General features: G+C 38.6%; 1 protein-coding gene across 1 annotated transcript; it reads right to left on the reverse strand.

The window, feature by feature from the left end:
• Positions 1–1,244: 1,244 nt before the first annotated feature.
• lmf1 (lipase maturation factor 1) lies at positions 1,245–19,597 on the reverse strand. Its single transcript, XM_030774106.1, has 11 exons — positions 19,378–19,597; positions 18,661–18,970; positions 18,353–18,363; positions 16,560–16,708; positions 9,947–10,012; positions 4,877–5,044; positions 4,284–4,464; positions 3,931–4,084; positions 3,486–3,669; positions 2,387–2,499; positions 1,245–1,680 (listed from the first exon to the last, which is right to left on the reverse strand). The coding sequence occupies exons 1-11, from the start codon at positions 19,595–19,597 to the stop codon at positions 1,509–1,511; spliced, it is 1,728 nt and encodes a 575-aa protein (XP_030629966.1). The 3' UTR covers positions 1,245–1,508.
• Positions 19,598–20,770: the final 1,173 nt, after the last annotated feature.

Here is a 20,770-nt window from a genome sequence, read left to right on the forward strand (position 1 = left end):
TGTAGGACTCTAGTCTCAAAGACAATACACTCACATAAAGTGAGAGATGAGATAATCTTCCAAGGTTTGCAAAGACCACGTATGGTGAAAATTGCAATCCAGTAACACATTAGCTCTGTGTTAGTCACGGTCTCTTAGTCCCCAGATCAGCCTCCTAACATTAGCTCTTTTAGTGGGGAGACGGAAGCAATTTTCCAGGCAAGTACAGCCGAAATGAATGCATGTTCCAGCTCACACCACTAACAAGAGAGCTGTGCGCAGTCAGAATTGGCATGATTGGTCAGCCACTCACTTTGAGAGGTAGCGGGATTTTGGTTTGTGGCACTGTACTTATGCCAACTTGCTTATCTGGAGGGGTTGGTGAGCTAATTGTAAAGGGTAATTAGCTCAAACAGTGGCAGGTCTGCTTAGCACAAGATAGTTGGAGCAATGCCTGCATTCTCCAGCATTTTGCTAAGTTAAGAGAGCAATTCACCTGTTTGCGGTATTAGCCAACTGTACTCTCCTGATTTGGAGGGTTTCATAAACTTGTGGTAAGTGCAGGAATTAGCTTAAACTGTCAAGCATTCACTTAGTATGTTCTAGTTAGCAGGATAGGTGACTGTATTTTCAACAGATACTTCACATCCTAGTTTCACATCCAACCTTATTTGCTTTACTGGGAGCATCGCAAGTCACAAAAAGGTCCCACCAAGATATGAACATGGATCGCAAGACTCAAAGACCATGGATGCTTGGAAAGCTAAACTTAGACCCTTAGGTTCTGCAGAGGGCAGGCAGGCAGGCAGGCAGCCGGACGATTTTTTGGGAAGAGGGCAGCAAAAATTAATGACTGATTTGAAGAGAGGTTCGGACATTTGATGACTGTCACTAAAGCAAAGCATGCTACCCTTGTAAAATAACAATAATTCAGTCAGACAAACCTTAGGATACTTAGAGCCACCAAGAGCCCAACAGTGACTAATTGACATTGCATCTCTTTTTATACTTAAAAGTATAGTACACATTCACTTATTGCTGAATGAAAAAGAAAAATGAATAAAGAAAGAACAAACGATGACTAATAAATATTCATATATCCTGGCAGTTTTATTGGTAAATCTTACTTTGTGTAGCATTTGATATGAATGGATAATACAAAATGGATGGAATGATGGAATGATCTCTCCCTCTCTCTCAATATATATATATATATATATATATATATATATATATATATATATATATATATATATATATATATATATACCTTAAAGCTACCCTTGCTGTCATACATCCTCTGATATACTCCCAGCGATGAGTCCTCTGAAGCTATTTTTGCAGAGATGTTGAAACGGCCAAAGAAAAGATGTCTCATTTCTGTTATGTAAGACAGCACCAAGGGCACACAGTTGTCAAAGCAGAGTAGACAAGGCTTTTATTCAGTTTTGTCTTTGAATATTGGGCAGATGAAGGCTTTGACCATTTAACTGCTAAAAATGTCCAGCACCTTCAGAGACAGAATGTTATTAACTGTCTGGAAGTGGCCAGTTCCTGGACTGGAAGTACATTCTGAGTCCAGCAAGGTCCACAGGGGGGAAATAGGGTCCAATGCGTTTTCTGATCCACCAGTTCCCTTGGGAAGCTTTCAAACTGCCAGGTTCACTGAACTTATACCTGTAGTGTTCTCCACGTATCCACCTAAAGAAAGACATTTTTTTTTTAAAAAAATGATGAAACAGTTATCATTTTCAGTTTTGCTCTAAAGGCAAAATGGCCAGTGTCCGTATGAAAGTTTTTCACCTTTATGAGGTATGGGCTCGCTGAACCGTGCTGTAGCACAATAAAGGTTCTAGCATACTGAAAAGATTCTAAATGCTACTGAATGATTTTCAGCACAAGATCATCAGAGTCCCTAAAACATTACCAATAAACAAAAACTGAGCTAGATACCCAGACTCCATTTACATCTCTCTATAATGCATTAAATCCTCCTGGTATTTAAACGTTTACTGAGACAGTGCTGCAAAACCAATTAAACGCTGCAGACATAAATGCACCACTAGAGGGAGCCAACGATTATCTGTACAATGCAAAGAACCAAGTGCAGTTTACAACATCTAGAGTTACATTATTGTGAAGGAATTCTTCTAAGACTCCAGTTGTTTAATTAACAAAAAGAGCTGAGACAGTACTTTTCACTCTTTTAAACTGGAGTGGAGAGAATAACTGAGCACAGCCAAACCAGATTTTATGAAGGGTTTTTCCTGGACACAACATTTAGACTGATGTCATATGTTCTGTGAGGCTGACGGTGAAAACACATAAATTAAGATGCTATATCGTTTTCAGGCACAGCTATGTGTCTACATATTCAGTGTCTCAGGCGAGCAATGCTTAGTCTTACCTTGGTTTTTGTCTTCCCTGGAAAGGGTTGTGATCCATTAGTGACAATACAGTGGAGTCATTAGCTAAAAGTCTCCCTGCAATATGAATTACCCACTCACTCTGTTCATACGTCTGAAAGAGAAAGAGAAATAAACAACACATGAATAAAAAAACAATGAATGAATAATGACTAACTAATCAGTTTACAACATATTACATTAAATGATTTTTTTAATGTTCTTCTTTGCTGGTTGTGAAAACTAAAGGGTGACATGTATGCTGCATTGGAAACACAACACATCATGCGATTCCTCATATAAAGTCCCTAATATCCTAACCTACAGGCAGTTTTAACAGTTTTACCTGAGACAGTAAAGCTTCTGAGAGGTGATACTGCATATCTGAGTATCACAGCAGACCGGGGGCAAAGCGTGAGAGTCGAGAAATGATCACGAGCAATCCTGAGCACTGACAGCCACAGGTCAAGATTACAGTTTTATAGCTATACTGAAACATGACAGTTTTCCACAGGCCCCTTGGGCAGGATTTTATGAGCAGAGGAACTGGACACTTCTTTGGTTTCTTTATCATCCTCATTCTCATGATATATTATCCCATTTGCCTAGGCTGCTGAATTATGATCACACTGAACGGTGTAAGTGTGTGTGTGTGTGTGTGTGTGTGTGTGAGAGCGAGAGAGAGAGAGTGAGAGCAAGAGCAAGAGACATGTTTCATGTCCTCTCGACTTAACTGAAGACCCACTCCATTGATAAGGATTTTTGTTGTCGGGCCATAAATTTCCCTTAGTTATTTCATTTAGAGTAAACGTCAGCAAAATCTTCCTAACAGTTTGATTTAAACAGAGAGAAAATACCCAAGCACACAAGCCTGTGCAATCACATGCACGCGAATGCAAAATCAGTTCAGACTATCAGTTCTACTAAGGCTAGGGAATGTCTATCAAAATATACCACTTTTGCAGAACCTTTAGTTGTTAACTAAATATCTTCAGAAAAAAATGTTGCAATAACAGGCATCACATATGTCTTGTCCAGTGAGAAAGGAGCTGTTTGCATCTAAGCTTAATTATGGTACTGATTCACACTTAAGCTTCACACCTGGAAAGCTGCAAACCACATGAGCCAATCCAGCCTGTAATGATATGGAGAGATAAGACACGGTCGACGCTTCACGTTTCCAGGCTTACACCGGAACTCATATTCCTCCCATACTGCCCCAGGGTCCGAGGGGTCCGCGCTCAGCGTGCCCTGCAGAATCACCTCAGTCCGCTCTTTAGTGATGCTATATAAAGAGAAAGATGAAAACGCAGAGGAAAGAGGAGACAGAGAGAGATTTACTGGTCTTTTCGCTCCTACCCAGTATGTGTTTACTTTGATCAAAAGAGTGGAAATCCAATAGTTTGCACATTACAAATGTTAACTATTCCAAAAGTGAGAGACAATGCTCATATTTGGATAAGGGTTGTGGCCTGACTGGTGCAGGTGTTTTATATAGCCAAGGTAAAAGGTGGGACAGGTTACAGTATACGTGAGAGTCCTATACCTGCCAAAGGCTCCATATGTATTGACAATGCGAAGAGGATCGAAGGACGTGTTCATGATCTGTTTGGCACTGAACAGGTTCATCACCACAGGAATGCTCAGGTACGCTATCAGAACACCCAGAGACACATTCAACACCCGCCTTATCAACAGACCTGCCAAAAAAGAGGAAGAAAAAGAGAAAGAGGGGACAGAAGATAAACAGTGAGTTGTTACACTGAGGTACATGTACGGCTCCAAAATACGCATGTCAGGGGAGGAATATATCTGGTAAATCAGACGGAGAAGAAAGAACGCAGAAGTAGGCATACAGTAAACACACAAACACACACACTCACACACACACGCGCACACCTTTGGTGGGTGGTGGAGTCTTTCCTGCAGTCTCCTCAGCTTGAATCTTCAGTAGTGTCTGCCTTGGTCCTCCAGAAGGGCGGAACAGAAACGCCAAAGCTGAATCGTCAAAGCAGGCCAAGCTTGGTACCACGGTAAGCCAGTTCAGAAAGCTCAGGTTTCCACTTATTATCAGAGCCACCTACAACACACAGGCACAGAAATAAACATCAAACTGCCGGTATGACCGTTTGTCTTAACCAGAGAGAAAGCATAGCTAATTTGCTATGAATGCAGTAAAGGCACTCTGCTTTCACAGGTCTGTTTGTTTTAATTTGAACAGTGCTGCCTCTCAAAGGCCACTAGATGTCAGTATTGTGTTAGTTAAATCATATTTCTAACATCTGTTTACAACTTTTCCAAGACAGGGATTTCAGTACTCATCCCAGAACTCGATCATTTGACAATAATAATCCTGTTATAAGCCACACTTCCACAACAACCAGCATGAGATTTTATTTGAAGACTCATAACACAAATGCAGGGATTTCACCAGGCAGGACTGGGGAAAAAATGTTGACTAGTGAGAGTGCTTTGCATGTTTATTTTCTGACCTGAAAGAGGATCTGCAGGGCTCCGTTCACCATACACATTCGTCTGCCCATGAAGGTAAAGAAAGGTACAATAAGCTCGATGAAGTGGTTACTAAGCGTCTCAAAACGATGGAACCACCAAGGAGATCGATGCATGTAGTACGACATGGGGTTTGGCACTGGCTGGGTCTGAGAGAATGAAAGAGGGGGAAAAAAATGACCATCAATGAGACTTCTTCAACTGTAAATTTTGGGTGTTCTTTTTTTTTCTTTTTGGCATTTGCATAAACAATAACATTCATAAGTAACTGACATATCACAAAGGGATGAAGCCTAGAAGGAGAAAAGGCAAGTAAAATCTAATCCAATAAAGCATGAGGCTTTACAATGCAATAAACAACACTACCCTAGGAAAAAAAAGGGCTGTCTGCAAAAGTACGACTGATGGACGCAGACACATATGGCTCTGGGACTTTGCGGCCAGGCACGTCCAAAACACTCTCTGTAAGGTCCTCCGAGAGGACAGGGGAGAAAGGAAAGGAGGGAACTGGAATCAATCGCAAGCAAAAATATCTCACCACATCCTCTCTCTCTCCACAACAGGGGACCAAGAACAGTCATCCTGAGGGGCTCCTCACCACAAACTGACACAAATTCCCATAAAAAATTTCCAGCAGACATTACTGAGCTCAAGATAGGAGTGCTGTGGGTCATGTAAAGGTCTGCAGTGCCTATCTGCCCCAAACAGCTTCATACTTCATACTCCTACTAATAACATCCTACCTAAAGTATGGCTGAAAACTTCACAGTATGAAATTTATCACAAGGGACACAACAGAGAACGTCCTGAACTGTCTGTGTTATTAAGGCTTTTACTCATGAGTGATAAGAGAAAGGCTACATGTTATGTGAGAGAGGGTAAAAAAAGAGGTCTAGACTACAATATAAAGTCTTAAAAAAAACATGAATGTAAACCACATCTGTGTGTGTGTGAGAGAAAGAGAGAAAGAGTGAAAGAGTATGTGTGTGTGAGAGAGAGAGAGAGAGAGAGAGAGAGAGAGAGAGAGAGAGAGAGAGAGAGAGAGAGAAAGAGAGAGACTTAAGATAGAATAAGATGTAACAGTTATAATGTGGAAAAAAATCTAAGGGGTTTTATATAGACATATACACATAAATGACAAAGAGAGGCTCTAAAACATCATTCATCTAACACCAGCAATAATGCCATAATTTGGAAGAAAACTTTGATCAGAAACACCATCCACACTTGCCACAGTTCTGATGTATCCCTCTTTGTCAGTAGATAGAGAGGTTTTCCAGACACACAGTTTCACCCTTCGAATAGACACAGAGGGTTCTGTGAAGTTCTTTTTTGGGATAAGGTGTAGGCCCACACACACACACACGCACATAGGCACCCCCCATTTCCTCCCCCCCCAGCAGGACGGCCTGAGGTTTGGAAGTCAGCAACCTCAAATAACCAAACTAATCCGAGTTGGTCCTCTTCAGCAAATAAAGAAACAATGGCCAGTGCAACCCACTCCCAGCCTGCCTTGCGCCCTGTTTGTTGAAGGTGAATGGCAGTAGTGTGGTACACGGGGTGGCAGCCACTCCCATGGCGCCTGTGGCCTCTACTACTGAGTGTTTTAATATGGACGAGGAGCGAAGGAAAGCACACTTCCACTGGTGTGGGGTAGTTTTGAGACATAAACAAAAACCGAGCACGGACCTCTTACAGCCGGAGCCTTTTTTAAACCCTCGAAGCACTCCCCAATATTCACGACTGCATTGATAACAATTTGTAATTTTGGAGAAAAATATAACTAAGCTAAAATACGACATGTATATTAACAACTTTCTTTAACAGGTTAAGTTTGTAGTTGCTGTTAGCATGATGATAGTTTGATTAGTTAGGGGACATGTTAAATCACAAGTAAATGTGCCTTGTGCTTCTAGTAGAAACAGACTGATTTAATGCAGAGGTTTGTAGTGAGTTTGTCAGTAGTGTGAATGGTAGAGGGCTGAATAGGGAGTTTAATACTGGTAGAAATACTGAATGAGGTGGAGCACGCAGAAAGTGACTGTGTAGGGGAGGGAGATAGACAGAACATTCTCTGAGCTCTAGAGATGGGCCAGGAGCCAGACTGCACTGCCCACTCCTTCCTCTGCCACACACGGGAACATTTTCCCCAGCAGTAGCCTCTAAAGTTTGCAAGGACAGAGAGCATTGGATGGCAAGGGGCTTTCTCTGTCATGAAAATCTGAATAAGTTCTTCATAAAAGCAGTCTATGGATGTGTTTGTATATGATTTAAATTTGTGTGGCAACACGTGGAGAAAAATGGAAGTCAGTCCTGAACGATACTTTTTTCTATACCAATTTTGTAAAATCCATTTTAACAAAAAGAAAATTACATAACACATTACGGTACAAACACTTCTTTGACAGCTGACCAATCACAAGCAGAGTAGTGAGACCCATCAATTCCCATAACAACCACCAAAAATGGAGAAGGTTGTGGTGGAGAAGTTAACTGTGCTAGTTTTCTTAGCACAGTGAACTGTACAACATGACAATTAAACCGTATCATAACATTCATCATAAAGAGACTGTTTGGAGTCAAATTAGATGGATCCTAGGAGTTTCTGATAAATGTCTGTGTTTACTGCTTGTCAAACTAGCCTGTTAGCTCCTGTTGCTATGGCAACAAAAGATGCTCTGAACTGCTTTTTGGAACGAACACTGCCAGCGTTTTTTTCTACCTGAAAAAATGCTCCAGCCTGCATTTTTCATAAAAAGAGAGATGCTACGTGTGAACACACACATTTTTGCACCTACTATGCGACGCACACTGTAGTCAAGCCTCTCAAAATACAACACCGCCCATCTCTGGGTGTAACATAGCGTTTTTCCTGTATGCTTCTACGACGTGTTTGGGTAACGCTACATTTGACAGCCAGTCATCAGCATTATTAGATCTTGGTATAAGCATGCTGGACGCTTATAAGCTCACTGACACGATGAGATTTACTCTTAAGATATTGAAATTTGGTACCGAATGACAAGGCATTTTTCGATACTCAACAGTATCAAAGCAATTTGGTCGGTGCCACAAAAGTATCGAAGTTCGGTACCCAGCCCTACCTCTGTAAGTAATAGCATTAGTTATGTATGAAGTCAAACATCATTTTCACAGTCTAAAACACTTACTCAACCCAGTGAGAACAATCCTTCGTATGCAGGAGACACCCTTTATAGGCCTGATAAAACATAACTTCCTACTAGTCTGCCAGAAGAAGCAGGAGAGCTCTGACAGGTTAATCAAAGGGTCATTTTCACACTGGCTCTACTCCCTTACAGTAATATAGCTCACAGCAATGGTCACAGGGAGAGTCTCATCTCAGCTGAGAGGGAAAGGAGAAGGGGGTATAACAAAACGGGAGAAAGAGAAAAGGTGTACAAATGAAATTATTAATGTAAATACGATAATGTGTATTATGAAAAAAATATCTAACTGGCTGGGAGGGGTAGGCAAACATGTGTTCTTCGGGATGTGCTTAGACTGACAAGTGTTACAATACCGCAACCTTGATGTTATGCAAACAAATCTTATAAATATGTAAACACATGCACGATTTTAATATCAATAAATTTGATTACACACATGCGTACGCACACACACACATACGCACACTTTTAACTATCAGCTAAATATACTGTCGATTCAACCAGACAGTGAATGGGTAATATTTTAGTATTTTTGGCTCATTATTGACTATAAAACTTTCTCTTGAACGACAAAGCAAAGTATTCACAAATACATATTGTTCTTGTGCACAATCTGCAACAATGATATACACACTAAGACATCCATACGTACACTCACTCACGCACAAATATGCACATACATGCATTCCATTCTGAAGCTGCCAGTCTGAAATTCGAGTAGCCAAACTGAAAAATCTTCATGACCAATTTATGTTAAGTTCTTCTTTCAAAACGTGTTTCAAAGCATAGTCATTCACTGTGAATTTTTTTGTGTATGCAGAGTACGTGAATTGGCAGGATTCAATAACGGATATTCAGAGATCAAATCATTCAAATCATATGTGAAGACGTGGAGAGGACTAAACAATATTTTAACTAAAAACAAGGACAAAGACCAAACACACACAAAAAAAGACAAAAGATATATATCTTTCTGAGTAGATTCAATAGTCTCCATCTGTGTTCCACCATAAAGTCCATCAAGTCATTTGTGGGTATTTAGTGCTTTAAAAGGAAGAGAACCTAAGTGGGGAAGTCCATTCAAATTATTCCAATATCCCCATGAATCTGGAAATGATATTGTTTCTAAAGCATAACAACATCTTTCTTTTGCTCCACACCAAAACATCTAATACAGCGGAGGTTTTTCTTCTGCAAAATGTCAATCTCCAAAGGCTGTCACAAGGCCAGCAGCTCATCTACAACACTACCACAAAGCATACACCTATATGGGATGGAACTTTTTACACTGTGCCTACTTGTCACTTGCATTTCTGATGGATCTCAGAGTCTCATGAGTCCATTCATAAACTCATATGTGGCTGTTATGGGTCTATTGAAGGAGATCCAAATTCAATGGATTGGAACATCAAAACTAAGATGAGCTAAAATCAGTTGTTCTGGACAATGATTATCATCATTCTGTAAGCTCAGAAACTCTTCAACAAGGATGACCTTGCAAATCCTTTAAATGCACAAGGCACTGATATTAAGTGTGGCACCAATAGGTAGAGAATGGAAGAATTTTGTCATTAAGTGGTCAGTTCAATCCACTTAAAGACATGAGATCATTGATAAGCATAATCCAGTTCAGCTGAATACACAATACAATAGCGGGAAATCCCAGAAAAATAAAATGTTAATGAGCACTGTAACCATGTAAATTAAGTGCACGGTCAAACTGATTTATGTTAATTTATGATTTGATTTCCACTAAACTCTCCATTGGACATTTCATTCACCATGTGAATAACAACATGTTGCTTACACCAGGATGGAAAATGAATGTTTTAAAGACACTGGTGTTTATATACACGCACTCACCTCATAGTGGTAGTCCATGCAAGTTAGATCTCTCCAGCAGCGGTCTCCCCTGATCTTTATCAGCCCCTGTTGACACAGAGGAGCAGCAGTTATACACCAACAGACTTGTCTAAATCGATATATTCTTACTGATCAGCTGGTTTGCTGATCATCAGTATCTTATAACTAAGTTTGAAACAACTACACAACTAAAAGTAAACATAAAAAAAAAGGTTCAAAAAACATTGAAAGTGTGGCAAGAACCCACAGTTCCCAACAGAAACTTCAGAAATTTATGCCAGATTGTGCTTTGGAAAAGGCTCCTTTTGCAAACTCCTTATGACAGAATATCATTTGTGAGTGCTGACTAAGACAAGACCCTCTATGAATCAATTTTTGGGCTTGGATGAATCATTTATTTCATACTTCACAGAACTTTTTTACATATTAACTGAACGCTTGTTGTTTTTTAGGGGAAAAACATGATGATAAATTTACTGGGCCTAATGTGATTTCAGCCTCTTTTCATCTACAGTTGCAATGAAACATTATATAACTTCGCACACACAAATTCACAATTGTTAAGCAACAAAAAAAGTAATTATGGGTTGTCTTGCCGAGACAGATGATGAGTAAATGGATACGTCCAAAAACTGGACCAGACCCTTACAAAACACTGTAAGGAAACACTGGCTGAAAATTCAGGCATTTAAAAAATGCAAATTATTTCAGTTTTTATTAATAAATTAATATTTTAGTTGAAGTGTCTCACTTAACTTATATCAGAGGAGCTCGATCAGACTATTAGTTTAACGTAGACAGCTTTAACTCACAAGAGTAAAATGTTTTGAATGGGACAGATGACAGATGTGCTGATATGCTGGCTATTAGGGCTACAGTTATGTAATATTATACACACTGTGAATGGATTAATAACTCACTACAGAAGCATCACTGATTTAAAATAATGTAAGGCACTCACAATGTATCAAAAATGGGAAACATCGGCATTTTGTGATAATGAGTGCAAATTAAAACTAGAATGTCAGTCAAAGACAAGACAATAGTGTACTGTGTTGTGTATCCAATGCATTTCATCTCTCTGCACAATACTTTGTCATCTCACATAGTGAGAAAGGCACAATTTTGTTGCAATGTAGAATAATTTGGTGCTAAGCAACAGCTAAGTGGAAAAAATGTTCAAGTGTGCATTAGCCAAACTCATGCTGGCCAAATTCAATGCTAATGGCTGTGAGCCACATGGATATGACAAAAAAAGAGAAAGCTACTGACCATTAATTTTCCTTAGGACTGAGATTAGACTTTTAAGTGGCCAATATACTGTTTCCTCATACCAACATAAAACATAATGTATATAGTATAACATAATCTTAAATTTTAATCCTTCTTCTTAAAAGTACCTTAAAGTCTTGAACGAAGGGAACATTTCCATCTAGAGGGAGAAACTAATGCAGGAGTAACTTTTACTGCTTATCAAGTGCATTCTTGCATTTATGACATTAAGGATAATCCAATAAGGTATCTTGGAATGTATTTTCTCTCTAAAATGTGATTCCACTAATGTGAAAATGACTGTTTCCAACCCTCATCCCACCTAACAGCTGGATATTAACTTCACACAATCATCCTATGCCAGCAAGTTGTATTTCTGTGTCTCCTCAGGGGAACTTTGTGGTCAAGCCATTTAGTTGATAAATTCAGTACATTTGTGTACAAACCATTCTTATATAACAAGCTGATTTCATATTCTTTTTTTTTTTTTTTTTTGCAAGAACAGACTGCTGTTCTCAAGTGAATCTGTGTTCACTTTAGGCATCATCTATCCGTGTCATATCTTTTCATTTCTTTTCATTTCATAGTCGAAGAGCCAGGAAAAAGCATAGCGGTGGGAATAGTCAGGATGAGACAATGAGGTTTTGCATAGAAAATGAACTGACATCATGATAGACAAGAAATGATTGCTTCAGATTATTCCTTGAACTCCACTACACTGAATGATTCTTCAAGGAACAATACCTAATTTGAAAAGTACTGCTTTCTTGTCCTCGGTTATTCAAGTAAACATTGGGTTACTATAGTTAATGAAAATAATCTAATGTACATAAATGTAGCTTAAAGTATATGGTAAAACATAAGATATTTATCAATATTGAGCCATCTGTTTGTCTTGCAGTGAGGAATGCAAGCTAACTATATTAGTCAATTTAGATGCATCAACATTATGGATATTATGGCTTTTTGAGAGCAACCATGCCCTGTAATTGGTTTGAATAATCCGATTCTGTTCTGACGACCTAACCATCGTCATTGGTTGTTACGCTTGATGACCGTGAAGTTGATTAGGACATCTCACATGCAAGATTCTTTGTTTTCTAACCTAACTTATTGACTTCAGTTTAACACAGGTCAGAGGTATGCTTCTAGACTTTACTTAAAAGAATTACTATAGAAAAAGTATCATTTGTTTGGTGACACTAACCTGGACAAACCAACATACAGCTCTATGTCCACAGATGTGTTTGTATCGATTATTCTCTTGAGGCTTATGCATGAATCATTCAAAAGTTGTCTAACACTATACTATCATATCCGCAAAATTACATCTCCTTTAACACTGTGCCTTTCCCCAAAAAGGACCAGAGAAGAGAAACATACTCATCCAAAAGGTCAATTATTTAAAAGCTTCAGAGAAACGTTCACATCCAAAACTGCCCAAAATGCAAAAGAAAAAACAATACATCAATCACTGAAACTTCAGACATTTTTAACTCTGGCCTGTATGATAAGACCACAAGCACTTCAACCAGGAACACCACTCTGAGTTATGTTACAGGGATCTTTGTCAATAGAACCTAGAACATTTGACAGTACATAAGGGAAGCAGTCATGGTACATGTGAGTGTGGTACCTTGCAGACCAACCCTTAATGGAGGTTTTTCTTTCCAGTGCACTGGGTGGATTAGATACTTTGTGGCAACATATGCTGCAGATCTCTGTTTATGTTATTAATATATAATATCACTCAAAGTGGTGACTAAACAGAAAACCATTCTTCCGACTACTTAATGCATGCGGGTGTGGCTGACCGGGCAGCCATCATTCTTAAACCCTTGGCAAATGTATGATGCCAGACACAATTTATGCTCGTTTTGATTCTGACATCTGAATTTCATTCATGCACATGATTTCCCAGTATTCCCGCTGTAATGAAACACCCATTTCCTGTCTTACCATGTTCACAGACATGTGCAAACTACACTAGGCAGAAAACCGGTTTGGTGCATTGAAGCAGAATGAATTTTTTTTTTCTTGTTGTTTTTTTTTTCCTGACAAGGGCCAGTAAATATTATGAGAGGCAATCCACGTGCCCAAACCTGGCAAAGTTTGAAAATATGCCCCATTGCCCTTGCCAACAGCCAAAAGAGGAAGAAATTAAATACACAGAGAAACATTGAAATAATATACACGTTTTACGACAGGATGCAATCAAGTGCATCAGGTAAGTAACACTGAGTCATTTACTCTTAAATCAGTATTGGAAAAAATGTATTCAATTGTTTTGACCAATCTTCCTGTCTCTCTCTCTCTCTATTTTATAAATATAAATAGACACACACACACACACACACACACACACACATTGCACACTACCACATACATACAGATACACACTAATTAAAAACAGCACCTGTGTGCAGACTATAATAAATCATATCCTAAATAGACCAATAAAAACAAAAAGTAATAAAACAAAATTGTTTTAAAACTAGGAGCAATTTTATAAGCGAAGGATGCAGCATAACTCTCCTAATTGTTACAGAGAAAACAGTTACATTTCAAGCCAGCCTGTGTGCACATACCCTTCCAATAAAAAGCAATAGACAAAACAAAACTGGAGCTAACGGCAGGCTGAGGCCAGGAGACAGTGCTCAAAATTGAGCCAAATAAGAGAGACATGATTTATAAAGTCAGCCAAAACCAGTAACCTGTTACAGACAAAACGGGTGATAGGACATTAACTACATAGTGTGTTCAACAGTTACAGCATGCAGGCATTGAAAATTAACATACAGATTTGAGCAAACATAAAATAATTCAAAGGCTTTACGAAAAGCAACTTATTCGACATAAATGACAGTAGCAAAGGAGTCAAATAACTTCCAAAATCAGGCCAAGAAAAAGAGTTAAAGATGTGTTTATTCCATTGCTATTCTTTTGTCTAATTTTACTGTTGCAACTTTGGGTCATTATTATGCGTGCATGGCAGTTACTCTTATCTGTTTCCCTATTACGAACATTTTCATTCATATTTTTACAAATTGCCCTGTTCTTTGTATTTCAAACCCTTATTGTCTGTTTTAAATATTAGTCATCAACCATGTACATTAAGTCCAATCACGACATTCAAATCCAAAAAAATGCAGAAAGCTCCAGAGAGACACATCATTAACACTGGGACTGTTTTTTATTAAGTTAAGGTTGTTTTGTCCAAAACATGTTTTGAAACATCACGGTGGAGCACACTTCCACTGCTCTTTTAAAACTCTTAATGTAAAACATATGGATAAATATGAAGCCCTAAAAAATGTAACAACATAAATTTGAGCCCAATAGCTCATCTTTTCATTCACATCCTATTCAGTCACAAAAACATGGTTTGATCTTTGGTAATTATAATTCACAACTTGAACAGACACTGAGGATCATGCCTCAACACTAATGAATGTTTTACTGCGTTCTGCCACTTGCCTGTAGAATACATTTAAACAAATCAACACAGAACATCTCAAGAGACTGACTGCAAGTGACAATCAGACAAACACTCAGGGCCAGTGTGCCAGACAGGGTATAACTTAATACAGAAGTTGGCCTTAATGTAGAGTAGTTGATCACATTGTAAAAAAAGTGTATATCTGAATCACAACTTAAGCTACTTCTTAACTACTGAATCCTTTATAAAGTTAAACAAGATTTAATCACACCATATGCGTCAGTCCTCATTAGTTTAAGTGTGTGCGCATGCCACTGGTCTGAGAGCGCACATAAAATATGGAACAGACTACAGACAGTCCATAATTGTGTTCAATCAGTTGAAAATGTAGATGAAATGGAAGGAGGGAAAAGAACAAAACAATGAAAATCAAAATTGTTTAATGTCTTGCTCCTGTCAGTAAGTAGGCCTACTCGTGTGGTTAATCTCTGTCAGGTTCACTGATCTTCAGTGAAGCATTCCAAATGATACATGTAAATCCAGTAACAAAAATCAGTGAAAATTAGACCTGAATACTGGTGGAGCTCAGATCTTCCTCTAAGAAGTCAAAGTACTTAAATCTAGCCTAAGACAAATGTAAAAAGACAATTTTGACACATGCTGGACAAAGCCAACTTGAGTTTCCCTTTGTTAGGGAAACTTTCCCTTAGTATCTCTGAGAACATTTAAAACACAGAAAATAGGATTTAAAGAAATGTTAAACCTGAACTAATGCCTGTAAAGCTATTCTAAACGCCGAGAGCCATTAAATGCATAAAGATAAAACAAGTAAAATAATGAGAATGCAAAACTTTCAGTGGGATACTTCCCAAAGCTCATTGAATAACAGAGCTCTGACTGAGGAAGTAACATAATGAACCAAGATTTCTCAGGAAATACAGGAAACAATTATTAATAAACAACAACGATTTCCAACAATCCATAGCCCTTTTGAAATCATCTCTTTCTATAGCCATTTAACACAACAAAAAACTTCAAATACAAAATATAAGTGCCAGGTTACAAGTACAAAAATTTGAAACTTTTAAATATTGTGATCATGTTTGCATGCAATCAGCTATATACTTTGACTAACATATGTAATTCTGCCAACTCCGTCAATCTTATCCACTCAAATATTATATGTAGTATTGTGCCTGACAATGGATTGAGATTATTACACCTGTTATGTATTTATGAGTGCTTGACACTGTCATCAAAGCACTACATTCAGCACAATTCTAAAAAAACCCAAAAAAAAACCCCTAAAACATTCAAAATTACAACTTACCCACCTACAACATGCAAACAAAAAGAAACCCTTGCTAAAGCTTTACCTGAGTCATCAACTGCAAATTATAAGAAAATAAACACAGGAACACAATACATCAAACGCAATCACAGTAATAAGACTGAAGTCTGTTTATTCACTTTACCTTTCAGTCTCTGACAGTTATGGATTTCATCTAAGGCAATTTTGAGTCATGTCTGATAGAGTTAATCAAGCATGTACCTAAGAGAAATGACTCTGGGGTTTTTACAGTTGTAAGCACTTTAAGGCAATTATATTCTTGGCACACGTTTACCAAATATGCCTTCCTTCTCCATCCATTTGGCCTCCTCAGCTTTTACATCCTTAACTGGAAAAACATTTATCATCGTGGCAACCCCTTTGTTTTGGCGCACAACAGCTCCAGTCGAGAGCTGCAGCAGCCATGAAAACCGTAAAAAAAAATCCAGACTCACTGACCCGACCCATACCTGTATTAATAATACATGTCAAACCTATTTCTGTAAGCAACAGGGACGATGACTCAAGAGCCTAAGTTTTTCCCATCTTTACTGTACCTCTGTGATACTCACCGCACCAAGCATTATGCGTACAATGAGCCAGCGGAAGGTCCAGATAGTAATGAGGGAAGGAGGGCAGTTCCTGGGCAGCTGTTCCAGGCTCCAGAGCGGGCACAGAAAGATACCCAGAAATCCTGTCTCTAGTAACTGGCTCTCCCAACCTGAGTGCACACACACACACAAATAGAGAAACAATGAATAAGACAAACAGCACACGAGCGAGACACATAGAAAATTTAGAGACTATAGTGAGAGGGAAGGGACACAAGTTATGACTAACTTATTCAGTGCTCATTAAGTTTATCAGTAATTGTACAAAAGCAGATAACAAGGTTCCATGACACGTTTGTCCAACACCACTGTTGCATTTTACAAAGACCTGACTTCAATTTTGTCCTAATTTTAAATCTTATATATTATACAGGATCATCAAGACTTCATAAAACATTACCATCCCTCTGGCAGTCAATGATATCTAAAGCACTGAGAGCTTTGTTGACCTTAATGATCACTTCTCTACTGTGGATTTTCTGTGGTTCTAGACCAGAGGTGAAAATGTGACAAAGAGAAACTGATAGAAAGCTTTGGACAGAAGTTCAAAAGCAGAGAAATGCTAACTACAGGCATGACGCTGGCGTCTCTTTCTCCAAGGAGTTATTAACAAATAAGCAGATAAAAGTGAGTGGGTTGGTTTAATTGACTGGAAAGGATGAACCTTCTATTTTTACACCACTTCTGAAGATTAGATCACCAGATACAATTACTGACTTTAGAATATTAGTCCAAAAAGTGATGCGCACTATTAAATCTCAAACTGGTCTGATTGAATTTGAGTTTTGGGAGGAGAACATAGGGTTTCTGGATGGCCAGAGTTTGAGGAATGTCCTCATTGCCTCTAACATGGTTTACCCGATTCTGGTGCAACAGCTCATTAGGGGAAAAGGCAGAAGAGTGCTGGTAATATAACTTGCAACACAGTCATGCTAAAACTATCAAAGGAATTCACTTTTGCATTAAAAAAAAAATCTCTTTTTTGACAAAAGAAAACGCACACTACATAAGACACTCACATCTCATTTTAAAGCAGTAAATCTTGAAGTCCTTTTATAAATGACAAACTCATGACAATAAATGAAAAATCTTGAACTAAAAGAAAGTAAAAGAAATGCTAATCTCTTCCTTCTGTTCAAAAATCTATCTCTGGACTGTAACACTGGCTGAACTCTCTAATTACACTCAATTAACCTTAAATGGCCACTTAACCCACGCCTACACTTTGCTGTTCATAGGCTAAATTTGGACCAAGACGGGGTCAAAGTTTAAATGCAATGAGTTACTCAGAACACCTGTGCATGGATTTTGGGCTATTTGAAAGGTCATGACCAGTAACAAGAAGAATTTCACTAATATGACTTAAGTCAAACAACTATTTGCTACATAGAATTGGCTAGCATGCTTTATTGTACCATACATTCTATGAGTACCTATACTGCACCATAACCCAGTTCAGTCAAAATCCTTGAGAAAGGATAGGAAAATGTGAAAAAAAAAACTCCTAAACCATTTGTTAAGACCTAAATCACTTAGTTACAAATAAGCATATGCCTCTTTATATCAATGCCTACAGTTGAATGCTGGTCTGTGCTACAGGCTGTTTTTAAACACAAAGCTATGTATGCGTAGCTGAATATTTTTGAGATAGCTAAAAAGAACTGATTTCCCAGTGCAGGAAGTAACGTTAATAAATATCGTTAATAATATAAGTCTGATAAAGATCATACAAAAATGCAAAAAGGTACACTTACCAAAGGAATACCTGCATAGGAGAAGACAAAGAAAACAGAATCATGTTACTTACTTATAATTTGAGGACAGCACATTTTTGCACAATCCTGTGATAGTCCTGGTTTAGCAAATGTCCGAGAATTATTACAAAAAAAATATTCTGTAAATTACACAACATTCAGCAAGTTTCAACTGCTTCATCAGGGAAGAGATATTGTTAACATTCTCATCATACAAAGGAAATGCTCTCTTTACAGTCTAACAAAAGACAACCTTATCAAACCTCTGTGAGTATGGCTGTGTAGGTGTGCAATTTATGTGTACTCACCAGAGTTGACCAACATTCACAAGAGAATGGTAAAGGATCCACAGTAGTGCCATAATAAACATATTGGCCCTTCCTGTTACTAAGACAAAGCCAGACAGTGCCAGGCCTGCCAGTGCAATGCCATCAAGGTTGGCATCCATGTCACTCCAGTCAAGGAACCATAATATTGAGGGGGTGTATGCCAGGGCAGCCGTACCAATCTTGCCTCCCACATAACGTTTAACACTGCGCAGGTACTCTTTACATGGCATTAGCCCTCTGTCTCCAATCAGCTGTTTATTCTGGTTGTAGGCCACGCTGAAAGCAACAACTGAAGGAAGATATTCAGGAGAGATAATTAACCATCACATTATCAAGATCGTGAGTTTGACGAGGAGTGCCCTTCAACTGTAAGTAGTCAGAGAATGATGCTGAAAGAAGAATCTTAGAGTCTCAGTAATAACTGAACTAAAAAGTTTGTGCTAAGAACGTTAAAGAGCCTTCCAAAAAAGGTAAAGAACTTTACTAATATGCCTAAATCACTCATAGCTTCATATTCGAGAAGCGTGATTCTTAAAATTTGAAATACTGTTTTCTCCCTCTTGGAAACTCGATAAATATGCCTGTATATTAATGCTGATACATCAAATGTTTTGGTTCGGGACTAGACTGAATGGGCAAGAAACATGAAGACAAACTTGACTTGCAGGCTGCAAGAGTGCGAACTGTCAAACTTACAGTAGATGAAAGCAATTGATCGCAACAGCACAATTCGAGTGAGCCAAAAAGTCCCAGTTTGTAAAGAAATAACTCCTTTCTTTTCATATTTGAAAAGCTCTTCTTCTTGAATTGTTTCACTGTTACTGTCACTCGAAATGGCATCTGAGTTCGATCTATCGCCACGTCTTTTCCTCAGTGTGCTTTCGCTGGTTTCTGAGCTCTCACTGGAGGTCGCCATGGCTGTAGCATGATCTGCGCAAGCTCAGCTGCACCACACGCTTCTTAAAGGAGAAGGTAGAAGATCGAAATTATGCATTTGAGACTGTACAGTTGCAACAGATACAGTCAAACCCCAGTGCGGGAGACTTGTTAGCAGCACATTAAAATGTATATTGTTTGCGAGGCCACAGTCTTAATCTCAGGCTTCCAGAACAGTTTAACGGCATGACTGCTGTAACTACAGAGCTGGATGAAAAAAACAGAAGATAATGCAGAACCTCACTGGTTCTGCATTATCTAAATTCATCTGCTGTAGTCGTAATTGATCAGCGCATTTGGGGTAGAGTAAAAGTGTGTATGAATGTTACACGTTCTTACAAACATGGCAAACCCACTATTAGCCCACGGATAAATTTGTTGAATCCACTTAATGAAGAGCCAAAGGAAGATCAGCCTGTTCAACTCGACTTGTCCAAACTACGCGCTCAATTTAATCCGGCCTATACCCTAAGAAATCATGTTTTTTTTTAATCATTATACGTTTTCTTTTTCTATCTAGCGCATAAATTACTATCTTACAATAACTGCCATCTTAAACTAACAAGGCTCAGTCTCACGCTGTGAAAGTGACACGGTCATGAAAAAAATGTTCATTTAGAGACATTTGGAGGATAGTAGTATATGGGTGAGTTATATCGCAAACTGACGTTATGCGGTATAAATCATTCCCCCAAAAGTTCTTTCTCGTGATGTTTGGGAGAACACCTCCAGACTTACTCTCCGAAACCGACAGACAGAATAGGTTCATTGTGTTTCATCTTTAGGCTATTTGTGCAATTGCGCTGAAAATGTTAGGATAATATGAAGTTGGTGTACATTTCAGTGTTTTGTCAGTGGTTTTTTTCCTTGCAAAGTGGCCAAAGTAAAAAAAAAACCCTGGAACACATTCTTTCGAAATGTTCAACTGAAAGGTATGAGGGAATCGATAACATTCCCAAGGATGGTCGATTTAGACCAATTGAAAATCCCGTGGCAGGTCGCACCAATAAGCTATGAGAGGTGGGGAAAGGGATTCTGGATTCAAGTAGATCTCACATTCACAGTCGCACACAGTATGAAAGTAGGACAACAAGAATTAGGTCTTTGTATCGTTGGTTAAAACACAGAGGAATATTTTCCTGGCTGTTCGGAA

This window comes from Chanos chanos, chromosome 5, assembly GCF_902362185.1.
Source record: "Chanos chanos chromosome 5, fChaCha1.1, whole genome shotgun sequence".
NCBI lineage: Eukaryota > Metazoa > Chordata > Actinopteri > Gonorynchiformes > Chanidae > Chanos > Chanos chanos.

Excerpts from the sequence above, each read along its gene's own strand:
- lmf1 (XM_030774106.1), bottom strand. The coding sequence starts at position 19,597 with ATGGCGACCTCCAGTGAGAGCTCAGAAACCAGCGAAAGCACACTGAGG. Across the intron at positions 4,085-4,283 it reads GACTCCACCACCCACCAAAG|GTCTGTTGATAAGGCGGGTG; the intron begins GTGTGCGCGTGT and ends CTTTTTTGGCAG. Across the intron at positions 1,681-2,386 it reads CAGGGAAGACAAAAACCAAG|GTGGATACGTGGAGAACACT; the intron begins GTAAGACTAAGC and ends GTCTTTCTTTAG.